This window comes from Mya arenaria, chromosome 4, assembly GCF_026914265.1.
Source record: "Mya arenaria isolate MELC-2E11 chromosome 4, ASM2691426v1".
NCBI classification, from domain to species: Eukaryota; Metazoa; Mollusca; class Bivalvia; order Myida; family Myidae; genus Mya; species Mya arenaria.
Genome location: NC_069125.1, coordinates 71196036 through 71215377, shown reverse-complemented (window position 1 = coordinate 71215377; position 19342 = coordinate 71196036). Strand labels below are relative to the sequence as shown.

Here is a 19342-nt window from a genome sequence, read left to right as displayed (position 1 = left end):
TTTTGTATTACCAATAACTGTCCAATACTCAGGAGTTCAAACACTTCTAGCTGATAATTGTCAATCCTGAACATTAACCTCGGGTCTGTTTTAAATGAGGGAGTCATGCCAAACTCAGGGTTAAGGGGCTTAATCCTCTTTTAAAATTAATTTCAAGCAATTTATAATCATTTTAATCATGAATTCAGCATAAGTTCTGTACTTTAGATCACCTGAATATTTTTCGGTGAAATTTAAACAGACTTCGTTATAAAGTAACGCAAAAGTAAAGTATTGAAATAACAAATGTTCTTGTTTTATTAACATTATTTGTTCATGTTATTATCATTTACCAGATTCATCATTTTTATAGCGCTCTTTTCATCTATGTTCAGAAAAGCACATAGATATTACATCTCACATATATGGACATGCAACGCAACAGAAATTAGAAAAATTTAAAAATCAGCATTGAAATTACAAGATGAAGTTAGCTAGATTCAAGTTTGATTATACAGGTATATAACTATACATATTAAATAGATGTATTAATTTTAACAAAGAAAACAAAATAGAAGATAACTTAAAACATTACTACTTAATCATTCACCATTAAAGAACTAACAGAGTGAAACAATGATAAAGAATAGTGATTGATACTGAATAGATACTTAATAGTTAAAAAGGATAGAACAACATAATTCCATCATATTCATTAAATCTAAATCATTGAATCTTCAGTCTTCTAGTTGTATCATTTAAGTCCAATCTATAGGTTTAAACAGTTTTGCCTGTCATAATAGGAAACAAATGACACCTCTCTCTCTCTCTCTCTCTCTCTCTCTCTCTAAATTTCTAATGAAAATTCTATTAAATGAACCACACTATAAACTTTTACTGAAATGGTTGGGTTGCAGGGTCTTTTATAAAATGCGTTGGAAAACAACTATCAACCGCTCGTGATATGAACATGTCCCTACGACCTTAATGTGACCAGCCAGAATTGGATGATGCTATATGTTATACACACATGCAAACGCTAAACAAGTATTATATGTCCAAAACTAGGTTGGTCGCAGTAAGTTGGTCTGCATATAAGTAGAGTGTAACTCATGTCCTATCTCCCCGGTCTAACTTCAAAAGGCGCTCCACCTTATACATGCATGATTGTCGCCATCAACATTAACGCTAATGTGGTGAATGGAAGTGCGCCGGACAGTGGGAGGGTTGACGCGGCGCTCGTGGGGCAAGGTTCCGGTTTGCCGCCCGGGATGGTGGCGCAAAGGCTCTCAGATTGGGACGAGTCTCGGCCAAGCACGCGTGTGATGGTGTAGGGGTCCGTAGTGGCACGGAACCAACTAGCGCCAACCAACGTCAGGCTTTGTTCAGACACTAAACGGTTGATGTCGAACAAGTATCTGAAAACGGCGTAAAGTATTGAAATTATTGCATTATGCTCGCCGAATAAGTCCATACCAAAGACGGTGGTTTATAAGTTCAACGATCTTGACTTTGTTTACATTTATCTATTAAAATATATGATGCACGTGCTACTTCAGTCGAATTGTTGTGATGAAATTCTAATTATGGTGTTTTTCAACGACTGTCATGATCGAAGGTTTTGTCATATCTTTTTTCTAACCGATCCCCAATGTCCGCATACCTGGCATTGTTGGCTGAGTACGTGGACATGAGGGTGGCGTTTAGCTCACTAGACTGCCGGTATAACAGGAAGTAGTAGAAGTGGGGTTTCTGGTCCGGGGGAGACGGTCCGCTGTATCGCAACACCTCATCACCTTACGGAATAAATACACGACATTATTTTACCGAATTTAATGTTAAGTTAAGGTGTGATGTTATACAACAATAACATATGGCTTCCAAAGTTATGTCAGTAAAAGTATCGAGGTGTTAAGTGGCATTTTCAAATTCTCTGAATATTTTGTATGTGCTACAAGCATATTTACCTTATACTCATACCTGGCAATCATACCTGGTACTCTTTTGATGTGTGTGCACTCATTTATTTGAATAATCAAAAATTGAACGGAAAAAATAATGTGTGTTGTGTTGGCTTGGTGAGAGGTTGAAAAACCATTGGTATTGCACAGAAAATGCAACCGTTACACCGTGCAATTATTATGTTTTTTCAAGATTTTTAAGATCTTTATTATAACCTGTGATAACATTCCATACCGGTGGGTACACTTCCATTGCGGATATTGACGACTAGCCCGTGTAGCAGGGGCTTCTCCTCCGTGCCGACAGTGGCGCTGGGAACATCCGGATCAAAAGTCACCAGAGCGTAAAGCTCGTCTGCAGATGGGCAGAAATAGGTTGATTATGTAAGTAATAAATTAAGAGGAGGGAGCCATTGATGATTTGCGAAATAGAGTTGTTATTTCAAAAAAATAAAATAATATGAAACTATTTATACTTATGGATCATGAAGTTGACGAAATAAGGGCACCTATTTTGGTACTGTTTCAAGTTATGTCTGGTCATATGATTGTTCCATGGCAAAAAAGCAAAACATTGAACCTAATTTGTTTAATAATAAATTGTTGCCAATTTACCTGGTCCAAAAGTTTGGCCGGGAAATCCAGCCTTGCGCATGGTATAGGTAACGTTGGCTTCCGTCCGCATGTGGGCGCTGTTGAAGATGCGGTTACCGATCGGGTCCAGGAACGTCTCGTACGCTCTGAAATGACACGAGCATTGTCAAGGTTGAATTAATCGACAGGCAATGTTAGATAACTTTCATAAACACCGGCGGATGACGACTGAAAACGGTTCAATTAGAGATATGTTTGGATAAACTGTCAAAAATTAGTAACGTAAGATAAATCATTTAACACATTCTTAGCTGGTTATCAAAAAAAAATAAACAACTAGACCAGGTGTTGTTGTTTTTTTTCGAAATAAAAAAGACAGATGTCTACCTTTATGGTCGTCTCATTCAGTTCCACGAAAATTGACATTTGATTTTTTTTATGTATTTATGGAAAAGCATAGAACGCTTAATACAGAAACTGCGCATCATACAAAAGTCCCGGATCTTGACCTTGAACCAAGCTGGTACTAACATGAGCTCTGCCAGGCATCTAAACACATGTAAGTTGAACGTCTGCGGGACTTTTTTCAAATCCTTGAAGTGGTTCAAGAGACATAGAGCAGACACGAATTATAGTCATATTATAGCCATATGACCTTTGACCTACAAGTGTGACCTTGACCTTGAACTGAGCTGGTTGTAATAACTCTCTACACATCGTCTCAGTATGGTGAACATTTGTAGGTATATATTTTAAAATCCTTCAAGGGGCTCACAAGGTATGGTGCAGCGACGAAATGTAGTCATATGACCTATGACCTCATAGTGTGACATTGACCTTGAACCAAGCTGGTTGTAACAAGCGATCGCACTTCGTCTAAATATGCCAAAATATCTTCAAGCGGATCAGGAGATATGAAACGGATACGAAATATAGCCATGTCCTTTGACCTCTAAGTTGACATTGACCTTGAGCCTAGCAGGCTATAACATGCGCTCTGCACAAAACGGTAATACTTGTGGCGAGCAATTTCAGAATCCTTCAAGAACGAGATATTGAGCAGAGACGATGTCTGACGGAGAGACGGACGATCTAAAAACTCGTGCAGGAACAATATGTCTCCCTTTTGATTGGGGGTGACATAATTGGTAAAATGTGGGACAATAAGAACGGACAAGAAAACCTGATGGTTTACTTTTCAGAGTGTTGTGGGGCAATGTTCCATATGGACCATATCTATACGAATATAACCATCTAAATAGCAGCGGATATGCGTGAACATACTGATCAAAACAAACATCAACCTTCACAACATGGCATCCCTGCATGTTTAACATTCGAATCAAGGCGTCACTGTTATGCTACTATTTCTCTGCAATTATAAAATACGTAATATATCTTGTTTACTCGTAGATGAAATTTTTGCAGCAGGCAACGAAGCTAAGGTCCTCGGTGGACATGTGGACGTCAAGCCAGACGGATAGGGAGGCCGTTGGCGGGATGAATGGGCGAGGCTTCTCGTGCAGGGCTGAAACACAGTCACATGTATACACAAAGTTAGTCATTCAGTCAGTCATCCAGTGTTAACAATTATATGAACTTTCAGCGTTGTGGTTGCTTTCGAGATATCGTGATTAAATCCAACATCGCGAATTCAGGTCTACGTATATAAAGAAACGTTAAAAACTTTGAAGTCATTCACATCAATGATATCTCTCTCAGCCAGTTTTCATTCCCTTTTTCACTATTTTTTCCGAAACAAAATAAAGGACACGTTGCATATTTAAAAAATAAATTATAGCCTCGTCGAAAAGAAATTATCAAAACAACTGATCGGTGTTAAATTTTAATCAGTAATGAGGTAATTTTAAAGTATGGAAGCGTCCAGGTGCCAAAGTAAAAACTATTTCCAGTATTCTATCTCATAATTAGGAGATACTATCTTCTTATTACGACTTACTATCTAATTACGACTTACTATCTCCTAATTGGGAGATACTAACTCATAATTATGACTTACTAAGTCCTAATAATGAGATACTATCTCCTAATTATGAGATACTATCTCCGTATTACGATTTACTATCTTCTTATTAGGAGATACTATCTCATAATTAGGACTTAGATATAATATGAGTTAGTAATACTTATGATTAGAATCTCCTAATTAGGAGATACTAGTAGTATACTGGAAAATATTTTTCACTTTGGCACCTGGACGCTTCCATATTATTAAACGGTTAATTCCATTAAAATATAGTCAAGATATCGACTGTCCGTAGAAGAAAAATAAAGACAACAACGTATGATCATAAAATTGATATATGATCAGTTTTGAACGAGGATAAACTTTCACACGAGGAAGAGTCATTAGTTTAATGTTATACCCCAACAAATTAATAAGTAATTGCTCGTGCTAACTGATTTCTGTAAGCTGTGAGCAGGTATACATACCTTTGGTTGCAAAAATTGGGCAGTTGAAGAGTCCTACCGTCTCTGCCATGTAGTTGGCGGCGTACGTGTCCCCTGTCGCTACCACCCAGTTAGCGGCAACTGGGTCTGTAAAACCAAACATGGATGGCATTTAGATACTAATAAAGAACAATGAATGGTATCAAAAAGTAGCATAGATTAATTGCTCAAATGACCTTTCTCTCAGTGTATAGACGGCTCATTGACAAGAAGATTAAAGGGGGTAGTTACAAGACAAAATCCTAGAGGTAAAACCAGACAAGAGTCGATATCAATGCTGTTGTTTTTTTCATATAAAGGTGATAAGCACATGGATCATAGTTTGTCTACCTGTAAAGCCGAGTTTCTCAGCAAATCTCTTGAGGTCGTAGTCTTTGGCGTTTCCCCAGCTGCTGGGGTTGATCTCGTCGAGGAGCTCCTGGGGCGGGGTAACTCGAGCCGAGTGCTTGTACAGGAGAAACAGGTACGGGTTCTCAATCGACGTGGACACTTTTGGCCCGTGGTATGCATCGATCACCTGCCGGTAAAATAATCGACTATGATTTTGTGATATTTAATATCAAATTTGTTATAACTGGGATAAAACTACTTAATAGATAATAAAGGTGACTTTATATACATGTACTAGCGGATTAAAGAAACTTTGCATTGAAAAACGCACTGCTTGTAACAAAATCTAAGACAATTAAGTATGACGAAATTTTCAAAGTTTCACATATCGGACGAACAAACTCACTCGTATTGGATGACCATCGTTTTGAATGAGAAGAAATACTAGTATCTTCTATGTGTAGACCATTTCAGCGAGCTTCTTTAAACGCACATTTTCTTTTACCGTTCGTAAGTTATCTCGATATATATTCCATTATAGACGAGTTTCAGATCGAAGCAATACTAAATCAGGCCACTCCTTTTTTATCTTTTGGTTTACAAGAATTTTTGGAAAAAATGTCCACCGGGTGGTCGGAAAAAAAAGGAAAAAAGTCACAAAACATACTCTTAAAGGGTGAAAATCAGAGAACAACATAAAAACGTTGAAAATTTATATCATTTACTTGACATTTTAAATTTTTAAACTGCTATTAATGCATGTTTTAACCCACTCAAAGTTTCAAACTTCTAATTAAACATACAGTTTAAATCTTACATTCTGTGCATATAAAACATCAATGAAATTGACTATAAAACATGTTTACATGTATAAACTACACTTTTTATCAAAGATACATTGAATATTACTCAGCAAGACATTTGTTTAGCTTTAAGGGTATGCTAAAGCAAAAGTGAATGCAGAACACTTAAAAATTGACCAATATTAAATTGAAAAAAAAGGGAACTGTATTAAGACAATACATTACATTTTCTAAACATTGTTTCAGTTATTTAAATATTGGAAAATGTCAATAAAGTGAAATAATTTCCAATTTTGTAAATAAGGAAGTAACATTTTATGAAGACATTTGAGCTTTAATATTGTGAAAACGATTCCTGAGGAACTAAAAACCAAACTAGACCTAGATTTGAGTTTTAATAAACTTTACCATGCGGGGTCCTAGTTGTGTGTAACCCAATCCATGCTAAGTCCGGATATTTTCGGACCGGGATACCGGCTTCGAAACAACAAACCAGTCGAGATACATTCGGAACTCCTCGGCCATTTTTTTTCAAAAACAACAGATTGTTTAGTCTGGTTCCCTGCTTACTGATATTTCATACATATAACGATAGTGTTAGGGGAAGGAACTCCAGACTACAGGTTGTTTTCGATAAAATGGCCGAGGAGTTCCGAATGGTCGAGATATACTGCATTCGTAATCTTATCTGTTTGTTTTTCTTTCGTTTCGCACCAAAATCAATACGGTCGGGAAAATAATTTTGAAAAAAAAAAGTGAAATTCATTTTTCAATTTTTTTGTACTTTTCGGAAAATTAGACTCGCCGGTTTTGTAAACCAATTTATATAAAAGTAGTGGCCTGACACTTTCATTAAAAATCACAACACACAAACACATCATTTTGAAAAGCTTTTTTAAAATAATACAATGCTGAAGACATCAGAAAATCCTAAAAATATGCGTAAGATTGCCACTCATATCAGATAAACATTTGATGTAATTTCTTTGTCAAAATACTATTTTTAAAATTCACTAATAAGGTTTCCTTACATCCGCCGCTGAGATGTTGTTCCCTGGGATGTTGATGTAAACGCCGTGGTAGACAGGGTATCCAACATCGTAGATGACTAGCGTAAAGAAGCTGTTCTCCTCGCCCGCTTTAACATCCCAGTGAAACATGGGGCTGCACGGGATAATGTGGGCACGGTAAGAGTACAAACTGGTATTACATTTGGTGGTATACATATAAACTAGAAGTAGCCAACGTCGAAGATGACGAACGTACAGTGGCTTGTATGCTCGCCTGCCACCATCTTTTAGGTGAACGTATGGCCACAAGAGAAACGTGTGTAAAATAAGAAAGTGTCCTTTCTCTTTTTCAGCGCAATCGAAAACCATATCTAAGACTATTATAAATTAACATTTATCGTTTTCACTTCAGCATTACAAACTGAAAATAAAAATGCATGTACGCAATAGAATCTGTATTCTACTACCTGTCCCTTAGGTACCAGGGGTGCTCGACGTCTCCGGCTAGCGGATCTACGTCATGTGTCCACATCTCCTCGCCGTCCCACACATACGTCGTCCCGCAGCCGCTGTAGTTGCCTGCAGATGCAGACGACTAGCGTTTATGTTATATGGACATGGACAAATAATGTTTTATAAAACGTATGCATTAGTATAAGACTGCCATGCACTCACACTGTGTTCATGTAGTTGATCATTAACTTTCGTTTGCATGTTTTTTTGACGTTATGTATAGCGTGACTTACGTCCAATTGATGTGTAATTGAGATCAAGCGTTCTGTCCAGCTTGGTGACGTCAAACCCATCCTGCGTCTCGAACATCCGCGTCATGACACTGTCGTTACTGTCTAATCGTGAGTTGGTGCACTGAAGGTCAGAGATTTCGGAGCCCGGCGGACAACGTGTCCGGTAGGATTCACCGAACCAGAATGCACTAGTGTCCTTAAGTGCGGCTCCGATCCCCTGGAGGCAGTCGGTCAGCTGGCTCGTCCGGTTCTCCATTGCGCACGGCGACGCAACTGCCGGTGCTGGAAGAAATGGAAAGCAGTATGCATGATGCAAGATTGATATTAACTTACACAACTTACGAATGTTTATATATATAGAGACAATAAAATAACTCTCAGTTGAGAGTTTCTTTAAAATACGACGCACTGTGCGGGGGTGGTGATCATTTGTTTGCCCCCGAAGCATGTTTATTAAACAAGAGCTGTCACTGAGACAGCGCGCTCGACTATTCCGCCGCTTTTCAGTGTAAGGATTGAAAAGTTTTGGCGAAACATGCATGGATCACTGTTAGATTAGATTCCAATACATGATGTGCTGAGATATTAACATATATGTTGTTACATGCAAAATTCTAACCAGAATTTTTAAGTGTAATAATAAAGGCCCATTATTTGCAAAATACAGTTATCTAACTGGGTTATTCAATTAGGTTGGGTGGTTGAATACCATTGTATGAAGTCTCAATGCAATACATCAAGTAATTGCTGAGATGATATCCTATGTGTGCTAACATGCAAGACCTTAACCAGAATTTCTAAGTCGCATAATAGAGGGTCAAAAATTATAAAAGATAGAGTTATCCAACTTGATTAAATAAAAAGGTTAAATGGTTGGGAGCCTGTGTATAAAGTTTCAATGCAATACATGATGTATTCGCTGAGGTATTGACTTAAAAGTTGTAACATCCAAAACCTTAACCAGAATTTCTATGTCGAATAAAAAAGGGCCATTATTTGAATTTAATGCAAACTAGAGTTATCTTACTTTGTTATTTGAGTAGATTGGATGGTTGAGTACCATTTTATAAAGTCTCAATGCAATGCATCCAGTAGTTGCTGAGATATTAACTTAAATGTGGTTACATGGAAAACCTTAGCCAGAATTTCTAAGTCGAATAATAAAGGGCAATAATTTGCATGAAATGCAAACTAGAGTTATCTTACTTGGTTAATTAAGTAGGTTGGATGGTTGAGTACCATTGTATCAAGTCTCAATGCAATACATCAAGCAGTTGCTGAGATATTAACCTATGTGTGCTTGCACGCAAAACCTTGGCCAGAATTTCTAAGTCGAATAATAAAGGGCAATTATTTGCATGAAATGCAAACTAGAGTTATCTTACTTGGTTAATTAAGTAGGTTGGATGGTTGAATACCATTGTATCAAGTCTCAATGCAATACATCAAGCAGTTGCTGAGATATTAACCTATGTGTGCTTGCACACAAAACCTTAACCAGAATTTCTAAGTCGAAAAATAAAGGCCTATTATTAGCATTTAATGCAAACTAAAGTTATTTAACTTGGTTAATTAAGTAGGTTGGATGGTTGAGTACCATTGTATAAAGTCACAATGCAATACCTCAAGTAGTTGCCGAGATATTAACCTATGTGTGCTTGCACGCAAAACCTTAACCAGAATTTCTAAGTCGAATAATAAAGGCCTATTATTTGCATTATATTCAAATAATTGTTATCTAACTTCATTAATTTAGTATGTAAGATAGTTGGGAATACATATCCAAAGTTTAAATGCAATAACTGATGTATTTACCGAGATAATGACTTAAAGGTGCTTACATGCAAAACCTTAACCAAGGGGTGACGCCGACGCCGAAGCTTGGGTGAGTAGTATAGCTCTCCTTATTCTTCGAATAGTCGAGCTAAAAACGATTGATGTTTTTGCACTACTTCAACTGGTTAACATTGTAACTCCAGCGGATGGTTCTGTTAAAATGTTAAGGAGTACTCATTAAGATGTGTGGTACCATACGTTGTTGTTTTGTACTTGAAGGCTTCTGGGTGCGTAACGGCTTTATTGGACTGTCCAATATTTTAAGAATGGATAATAGGTGGTAATACATTCTTTAAATAATGGACAATCAGAAAGGCAACGTTACACACTGTAATAACCTAATACTGTAAAGGTGTACAAAAATGAACTATGTATGACGTTACCATGGTCGTACACCTTAGCGATGATGCTCTGCATTAGATTTATATTAAACCTTTAATTAAACCTCTGATGGATTACAATGGACTTAACAGACTTGTTTCAAATATCGCCATACGAAACGAATGAGTTGTAGAGGCATAGATCATACATGCCTACAACGTTCAATAATCTTGAATTGACAGCAAATATACTTCCAAAATGTTCGTGAATAAAATTATTTTTTAGCTAATGTCAGATATTCAAATCATATGATGCTTTAAATCGGACCCTTTAAACATTTCAGCTTGAGAGTCCCTTTGAAATGTTTATTTCGATGGCACCTTGAATAATAACATCGGTAATATCGATTTTTGTAAAAGCGTACTGCTGTATAAACAAGGAATGTCTTGAGTCAGTGTACAATAAGTTGACAATGGGGTCATGCCAATCACGATCATGTTTATATTACTTACGCATCGAAAGAGCGTCCTTTCTCTGACATGTTGGTCAGTTTTCGGCATTTCAACCTGTGTTAAAATTCCATGAAACCGCACCCTTTTATACAGTTCAAGTCTGTGCGTTCAATTTTACTGGACTTTTGACATATTTGATTTAAAAATACAAATGTTCTGCATAATAATGATTAATATTATAATGTTGAAATAATGCGTTGTGTACTTACCTGCAAATGTTAATATAATCACTACGGTCCCAAACATGGCAAACTCCGGGATATTTTCCGATCAGGCTATGTCCACACTATGCTAGTATAACAGCTGTATAAGTAAACGTTGTATAATGTCTGTATCACAATCTAGTACACCGCACCCGGTTCCGGACCAATTCTTTTTAATCGCAATGCTTGAAACCAGTTTTCTATACGCCACTCGAGCAACGGTTACGTGATTGTAAAACTTGTTACTGAATTTCGACAAAACGGCACATCTGTGTGTTGAAGTTGCATGAGGACGGATGTAATATATATATATATATATATATATATATATATATATATATATATATATATATATATATATATATATATATATATATATATATATATATATATAAGTCATGACAAAGATGGTATTTGTGTGTATACCGCAAAAATAGGGATTGTAATAGTCATAAATCATGATAAGGTCTAGTCATACGGTTTACAACCTTAATCCGTGACCGTGATGACCAGTGGCGGTCCTAGAGGCGGGGCACAAGGGCCCGTGTCCCTCCACCCCACAGTTGACCGGCAAATTAGCTCTAAAAACACCTAATTTAAACCTTAAAATTATACCTTTACCAATACATGTATATATACGTAGATGTTTCCACAAGGATGTCAACTTTATAAGATGTACAAAAGTATTTTTGAGTGAAGGGTTGAAATGCATCAAAGATTTTATACGTGTCGTTTCAATATCTCAGTGAAATAAAAGAGTTTGCGTGTGGTTGACGGTTGCCCCCCCCCCCCCCGTTATTAATTCATTGAACCGCCGCTGATGGCCGTGGTTATTTAGTATCCAGTAATGGTTGTAAAATCGTAATTCATTGATATTTCAGTAAATATTGTAAAAATTCAAAAGTATGGCATAAATACTTGGTCTCGCACAGTGACATTCATGGACACTTGTCCAGTACTTCAAATAAAAAATGTCACGAAGAGTCTTCACGGCCTGCACGGTGGGTTTTGAAATGTAACATTAATGAACATGTACTTGCCAAATCGACCAATGTAATCGGAAAGCCATTCACGATGACACACATGTTTGAGTCACTATAACATTTAAACATTTGAACAGTCTATATGTATATATACATTTATTTATTTAGGCGTAAAAAAATGTGTGTTTCCGGTTTGCCGACCTTCCCTATTGTTTGGCCGACACTTAACCTTTTTATCGCCTCGAGAAATATTGTTTATATAATTTGTTTGATTGTTTTGTTTTTAAAAGAAAAAAGCGTTCTTGAATTTGACAATACCGGTGATGCTAATACTGATTGTATAGATGTTCTTATAGGCATATGATTTATAGTTTCTGGTAACAGAAACATCTCAAGAAACAATTTGCCAATTTGTTTACATATTTTCCGACCTACGGCCTATTATGTTTGTTCCGGGCATAAAACCGGAAACTTATTTTTCTACGCCTTAAATATAGCAAATGAAGTATGTGACACATCTCTGCACAGCAGAAACAAGGCGTCAGTGAGACGTCGGGATGACGTTAGATTTTTGTCGCGACGCCGGCGATCGGAATATAGACGTCTTACTAACGTCTGTTTCTGATATGAAGCCGATGATGGGAAAGCGACAAACATCCGACGTCCAACCGCCATCCATGCCTGATATCATGCCGACGTCCAACCGCCGTCCATGCCTTATATCATGCCGACGTCCAACCGCCGTCCATGCCTTATATCATGCCGACGTCCAACCGCCATCCATGCCTGGTATCATGCCGACGTCCAACCGCCGTCCATGCCTTATATCATGCCGACGTCCAACCGCCGTCCATGCCTGATATCATGCCGACGTCCAACCGCCGTCCATGCCTTATATCATGCCGACGTCCAACCGCCGTCCATGCCTTATATCATGCCGACGTCCAACCGCCGTCCATGCCTTATATCATGCCGACGTCCAACCGCCGTCCATGCCTGGTATCATGCCGACGAGGACGTATGAGCAACGCCATAAATATTCGATTGAAGATCAGTTCGAGCTAAGGTTATGTATTTTAGACAAACTTGATGATAATTTCGAATTTGATGACAAAATGTTATGTCGATCTGTCTAGTCGTTTATTTAGGGATTTTGTTCAGTGGTAAATCGATCGTTCCCCGTAGCTGCCTCCCCTAGTTATGAAATAAGATAAAATTCAAACAGTTATATAGATATATAGAAAACTCGATGAAAATCCATGTCAATTGCTTTACATGGTGGGCCAATAAGATTGGTGATAATTGGTCAATCCTCGACGTCAGATTGGTGCTGGAAATATAACGTTTGGTTCCGACTGTAAACCGCCAGTCATCCGACGTCAGACACCGGCGCCTTTCACACGTCAACTCGACGTCATTTGGAGGCTTGGTGGAAATTGTTGTACCTTTTGATATCAAAGCTAAACTGGAGAAACTCTTCAGATCTGATGTCAAGTTAGGTGGTTCAACTGCATAGCCTCATATAGACACGAGAGAAACGCACGGAAGGATTGATATACAGATATACTGTAATTCATACTCATAAATTTATTCTGAACACTCATATGTAACTGATACGCTGTTCAAAACATCCTGTGATGTGTCGTATCTTCACTGACGGGTTTCCCTTTACTTGTATGCATACGAGTAATCGGAGTAAAATGCTGAAACACAAGTAGTGTAAGAACATGAAAAAACAACTGTTACATAATTATGTACGCAAAAAAAATCAATAACTTATTTTTACTTAAACGTACTTCTAAAATTTATCCAATCAACCGAAAAGTCAGTAATTTAGAACCAGGATACTGTATATATTGTGATTATACATGTATACCTGCATTGTCTGTTCGTTGAGGGACTGCTCGGTTGGAACTGCACAATGGCGAAGCTGGCGGGGTGGCGATAGGGGACGCCTTCGGTCGCCGGCGCCGCGGCAGTGTGTTAGGCGAATTCTGCACCCGCGAGTCAGAGAAGTAGTTCTCATATGGGATCGGAGCTGATGAGGAAGATGCACATATACATGTTACAGCTCTTTATAGAGATCCTCTCCGATACAACCGTTACCATTTGTAAACTAAAGATATGATTTTAGCCAAATTCAAACACACCATTCCCAACAAAAACGTAACTAGCAAGAACTCACCCGGTCTGATATTGCCGGTCATGAAGTGTTGAATAAAGTCACAGACGTCGTGAGTGACGTCACAACGTTCAAGGGAATCGCGCACGTTCTCGCAGCACTGACCGAAATGAAAGAAGTATATATGTGCATGGGTAATTTCCTTACATTTTGTTAACTAAAATTTGTCAATAAATCCGAAAAATGTTTTATGAGAACCTCTATATACTAAAGGACAAAGGTTTTGTATTTAATATAATTAATGGTAGCACTTAATGATGCCAATAAGATTGATAGTTTCTTTTAAAAGAACAAAACAAACCATTTCCTTACTTTGCATATTTAATGGCGGGACACAGCGTTTTTTGTAAGTTTCATTACAATGCACAAAACGCAAAATTCTAAATATGGACATTGGTTGAAATAATATAATGCGGAAATATCCCTTGCCAATTATCAAAACCATTTTAACGTATTCGAAATTGGCGCCCGCTGAAGCGGGCGTCCTTTTGATATCAAACGGATTTATTTTTGGTTCAACATTGGAGGTCAAGTAATTAATAAAATACGTATACAATTCGTTTAATTAATCGTACATCGTCAATTTTTAAAGTTTAATGATGAAATTATCTTTTCCGATTGTAATACGTTTGCTATTCGTTATGTATGTGCTACTTTTGGCTTGGTCTAGCAGACATGGCCGAGAGTGTAAAATTGGTTCATCCCAGCCAGAGAGTAGGTTGTTTTGCGGAAACCAGGTTTACCGGTTTCCCGTAAAACACCCTGTGTGTGGGTCGGTGTGAACCTATCTTACACGAGCGGCCATGGTAGATGCCCTTTCTCCCACCTCAGTTGAACAAAATATAGTGACTTGAAATGTATCTTAATTTATTTCTTACATATAAGTTCATTATTATCTTTACCCGTGTGCAAGATTTATAAGTATATTTCATGGCCACTCGTGTAATATAGGCTCATCCCAACCCGGGCGTAAGGCGTTTTGCGGAAACGAGGTTAACCTATTTCCTGTAAAAAAACACCCTGTGCGAGGTTTGGGATGAACCAATCTTACACGAGCGGCCATGGTAGATGCCTTCTACCACCTCAGTTAAACAAATTATAGTAAACTTGAATTTTAATTCATTTTTTACATACGGGCACTTTTTAAACTTTGCCGTTGGGCACGAAAAGGATTTCCAGCATGACATTCCAGGTCTCTGATTTAGCTGATACTATACTTCAGTTCTAATTTATGCTTAAACTGCCAAATTACATACACGCGTTTATTTACATTACGTATTGTTTTAAACGTAAAATACGTTTTAATTAAGATAACCTCTTTCTCCCAAATAAGGTTTGCCAAAATTAATACAATTGTTTTACATGTACATTACATTTTTTACCGAAAAAGATGAATAATTGTCGAAAACAATGATTCTTATTAAGTTAAAGGTTTATCATTCAAATGTATGTTTGTTATACATGTACATGTGTATGTATTGATTTTGAATAAGAGTGCCACTTAAACATAAGAAATAGTGGTTTCTGCTGTGTGTATATCAGCCATGAATCTATTGGAATTACTACATTTTGATCTCCAGAAGAGGATACTAGACAAGTCCCGGCTGACCATAATAAATAAGCCGTAAAGTATTGCTCAAAATATTGAATATTGAATAACCTTTAAACGATTATCTTGCATGTACATTAATAAACTATTATTTGTGTCAGTGTACCAGGAGTTTTAATATTCAAAATCCGTTAAACGTTTGTCCTTTAGTCTATATAACGGCTAACACACCATTGTCTTTGCACGAAACTTGTTACTTGGTAACTGACGACGACAACCGAATCGTTATTTGTTCAAGGTCAATATGAGACACTGCTTGTTACCTGGTCCCTGTCGACGCACAGCTGGGAGTCAAGGTTGGTACAGCGCCATAGCAGGTCTCGCACAAGGAATATCCGCGCCTCGTCCGCACGCTGAAACACCTGTAGCTCGTGAAGAAAACAATTACCTCATTAAAACATATTTAAAACCATAAAATGCTAAGTTCATTTGTAAGCAGTAGTATATATGAAGCGTTATAAATAAACTGAACGATATTGACAAACAGTACAGGCATAATTTTTCATTTTGAAAAGGACCAACCTGCTTTGCTCAACTTAAAATCCAAAATCATAATCAGAAAGTTCATACAATGTACGTCTAGTATGTTATAAACATAATCTTCATAGGTTGTCCAGCAGTATTCATGTAAAAGCTGCCTTTCATCCAAGAGGTATCGGGTACGAATCCCTCACAGGTGACTTTCCAGTGGCCTCACTAAATAAACCTAGTTGTTTTATATGCATAAAGATGAGAACTACTGTAAGCCTTTATTAACCGTCCGAGTCGGGGTCTGTGTTCCTTACCTTGCACGCTTCCTCCATGTCTGCCTCCCACGCGCGCCTGATCTGTTCCAAAGCCTCCACCGCGGCCCGATACTGGCCGTCTGTAAACACAGCTTATTTGTGTACATATATGACAGTTTATAAACATTTTTAATACGTAGGTCATCTTACAATAATGTAATAATACGTTGTCAATGAGGAAGGTTGACCGCGAGGAAAGTATTATCTTTGCTATTGTTTTGTGTATTTATTTACCTGCTTTTTCCATGAGCTCTTTGCATTTTTCTGATTTGATGCGTACCTAAAATACAAATGATTAAAAAAACAACTAAGATTAAGCGCTCCAAGTTTAAATCGACATGAAATTTAATGCCAGCTAACTATTTCAAAAAACATGATCGTAAAACAATCCGACATTGCCCAAGTTTCGCGCGGGCAAATCAAATGTGGTTACCTTCTCGATGTCCTTGCAGCTGACGGTTCCGGATTTGGATGCGGCGCCGTGCTGGAGCTCGTACTGAATGTGCTCGCGGCATCGCTCTAGGTACGAGCGCTGTAACTGTGGAGGTAAAACAGGGGGCATGACATGGTGTGGCCCTGCAGGTAGATGACCGTTGACATGATTTGTATATGGATCAGCATGAATCGCCACCAGATATGTCACAAGTTAGAACGGGTATTATATACTAGTATTACTTTTTGCTGAATAGGTAGTATGTAGATACTTACCTCAGTCATTTTAGAATGTGCCGTTCGCTTCATTTTCTGTTTGTCCTTTACCCTGTCTTCATGCTGAAATGACAGCCAACGTTAAACATGAAATTCTTCGAAAATAGAACCGTTTGATTTCCGTCAGTTTTATAGATCTCGAGGAAAGTTCCAGTCCGTCTTGGACGTACCTGTTTCGGTTCCGTCTTCATGTTGTCTGCGAACCTGGCGAGCTCCTCAGCGAGAAGGGCGTGGTTTTCAGCGGAGGTCTTATGTAAGCGGGCTGCCCGCTCCGTTTGTGACTTGAGCTCCTGCCAGCCCAGGCCTAGGTCCCTAGAAATAAAGCTTGGGAGTATGACCGTCGTACAGGAGCAGGCAAAAGGAGGGTGTCGATGAGGGAATGGTATCATGTATTCCTCGAATACTTTAGATCGATGTTTTCAATTTCAGTTCAGTGCTTTGACTTATAATAACACTAATGATACAATAGTATTAATATATTTTTTAGAATTTCTCTATTAGCATTGTTTATCTAAATGGTCTTACCCCGATTCTTCTTTGCCATCCGCCATTCTGGCCAGGTTCCTCAAGGCTTTTCCATACTGAGATTCCGCTTTGCTTCTGGAAAAACGGGGTATTCGTAAAGGAATTTAAATTTGGCAATTTTGATTTTTGGTAATTTTATAAATTGAAGTTAACCGACAAATTTACAAAATACCCTAGCTACAGATGTCAATGATTCAGTCACATAATAATCGAGGCGAACTAAAATAGGAATGGTGTTCGTCAGTTGTCTAATTAGGTATTTTATAAAAAAAATAATTTTCTGATAAAATATAAAACAGTACTTATACTTCATTCATGTCTTACTTTTTCTTGAAGAAATCTTCGATATCTTTGCTTGATTTTTGACCATCTCGAATGCGCTTGCACAGCAGTTCAAATCCCAGTGTCCCATTAAAATCGATTTCCTATGGAACATTCGAGAACAAATCATTAATAAGCCAATAAGAAACGTACATAAATTTATGTGTACTTTTTTCCATATGTATTTTTATTATCATTTAATAATGATAACAAAAAATACCAGTACGTAAAAAGTGCGCTATGGTAAACCGAACGCGCTTTTTATACTTTTTGTTGGCTAATAAATTATACCGTCGACCATGCATTAAACCATATGCTCAACTGTTCGTCCATCCGTATGTCCAGTTACTCTACCTTTGACTCAGATATTTACTCACTCACGACAGCCCACCCGAAACCCCGCCCGCTCGCCCGACCGACCGCCCGCCCGACCGACCGACCGCCCACCCGCCCGCCCGCCCGCCCGCTCGCTCGCTCACTCACTCACTCACTCACTCATTCACTCACTCACTCACTCTCTTCATTTCTTTATTGTAGATAAAATACCAACCCAAAATGACTCCGAGAACTTGTTATATTTGTGTATTTCCATGTCCATCTTTTGAAACACAAAACAATTTAAACATTTACCATACAGGCTGCATGTATATATTAATTACATTCATCATTAGATACAAACAATTGTTGTAATTATCACTCATGATTGAAAGAAGATAGCTGATGTATATACAAAGATAAGCTTCATACTCCGTCCTGGTAATTAATGTCAGTATTGTTAAATAGTTCATGAAGATTTAATCATACATTGTATGATTTCATGACGGAAGTTTACCGGATTTAGCTTTAAAGTCAATCGGTAATTAATCTTAATTAAGCATTTAAAACCATTTCCGGTCAAGGAAAAACCACGGAAGAACGTGCATGTTGCGATGAAGATGTATGTTGGTGTAATCATAAATGAGGACCAATGAATGCTGCTTCAAATATTTTCTTGTGGCAATTTCTTAAAGAAATATATTAAATTTGTTAAAACAAGTCAAGTTTATTGAAGTATAATTTGGTTCTATATTTCATTTAAAGCTCATTATAATAAGTCAGTGTTTCAACATGTTTCAGAGCCAGTATAAATGTTGTAAATATACTTCGTTTTTGTATAATGATAATCTACGCCTAAAATGCAAAAGTATTATGTCGTATTACCCCGCATCAGTATTTGACTTCATAATGGGTGATCCCCCTAAGCCAGAGAACGTTTCATCAAGCCCCTCAGTGAGTCCCAGTGCGGTTCTCGAACGTTGACAAAAAGTATCACCAGTGCGGTACCCCCCTCGGTGCGAACACCGCTCCCAGAGTATTGATGAGCCCCCGACCTCATTATTACGAAAATACTTCTAAGTCGATGTTATGGGGTAAGATGGGTTGAGACTGACATTGAGATTTGACTCGAGTGTTTTCGTAAAAT

The 19342-nt window shown here is 37.8% G+C and overlaps 2 protein-coding genes across 2 annotated transcripts; both read right to left on the bottom strand.

Moving 5' to 3' along the window:
* Positions 1 to 273: 273 nt before the first annotated feature.
* On the bottom strand, positions 274 to 10976 carry LOC128231795 (uncharacterized). Its single transcript, XM_052944992.1, has 11 exons — positions 10774 to 10976; positions 7896 to 8177; positions 7617 to 7728; positions 7171 to 7303; positions 5337 to 5523; positions 4989 to 5093; positions 3942 to 4062; positions 2556 to 2680; positions 2176 to 2295; positions 1643 to 1775; positions 274 to 1397 (listed from the first exon to the last, which is right to left on the bottom strand). Exons 1-11 carry the CDS (start codon positions 10808 to 10810, stop codon positions 1133 to 1135), a joined length of 1620 nt encoding a protein of 539 aa, XP_052800952.1. The 5' UTR covers positions 10811 to 10976; the 3' UTR covers positions 274 to 1132.
* Positions 10977 to 11636: 660 nt separating this feature from the next.
* On the bottom strand, positions 11637 to 18668 carry LOC128232082 (proline-serine-threonine phosphatase-interacting protein 1-like). The gene is made up of 12 exons (XM_052945431.1): positions 18431 to 18668; positions 17884 to 17984; positions 17560 to 17634; positions 17205 to 17346; positions 17035 to 17097; positions 16760 to 16864; positions 16561 to 16606; positions 16327 to 16406; positions 15805 to 15903; positions 13936 to 14032; positions 13627 to 13788; positions 11637 to 13453 (listed from the first exon to the last, which is right to left on the bottom strand). The coding sequence occupies exons 1-12, from the start codon at positions 18476 to 18478 to the stop codon at positions 13419 to 13421; spliced, it is 1053 nt and encodes a 350-aa protein (XP_052801391.1). The 5' UTR covers positions 18479 to 18668; the 3' UTR covers positions 11637 to 13418.
* Positions 18669 to 19342: the final 674 nt, after the last annotated feature.

Bases quoted from the DNA above. Each gene is read 5' to 3' on its own strand.
- LOC128231795 (XM_052944992.1), bottom strand. From the start codon at position 10,810: ATGTTTGGGACCGTAGTGATTATATTAACATTTGCAG. The intron at 2,296-2,555 runs GTAAATTGGCAA...GCCCATCTGCAG, and splicing joins CGGCCAAACTTTTGGACCAG to ACGAGCTTTACGCTCTGGTG. The intron at 1,398-1,642 runs GTATGCGGACAT...CGCCGTTTTCAG, and splicing joins TACTCAGCCAACAATGCCAG to ATACTTGTTCGACATCAACC.
- LOC128232082 (XM_052945431.1), bottom strand. From the start codon at position 18,478: ATGGACATGGAAATACACAAATATAACAAGTTCTCGGAGTCATTTTGG. The intron at 17,347-17,559 runs GTAAGACCATTT...CTTTATTTCTAG, and splicing joins GATGGCAAAGAAGAATCGGG to GGACCTAGGCCTGGGCTGGC. The intron at 15,904-16,326 runs GTAAGGAACACA...CACGAGCTACAG, and splicing joins ACATGGAGGAAGCGTGCAAG to GTGTTTCAGCGTGCGGACGA.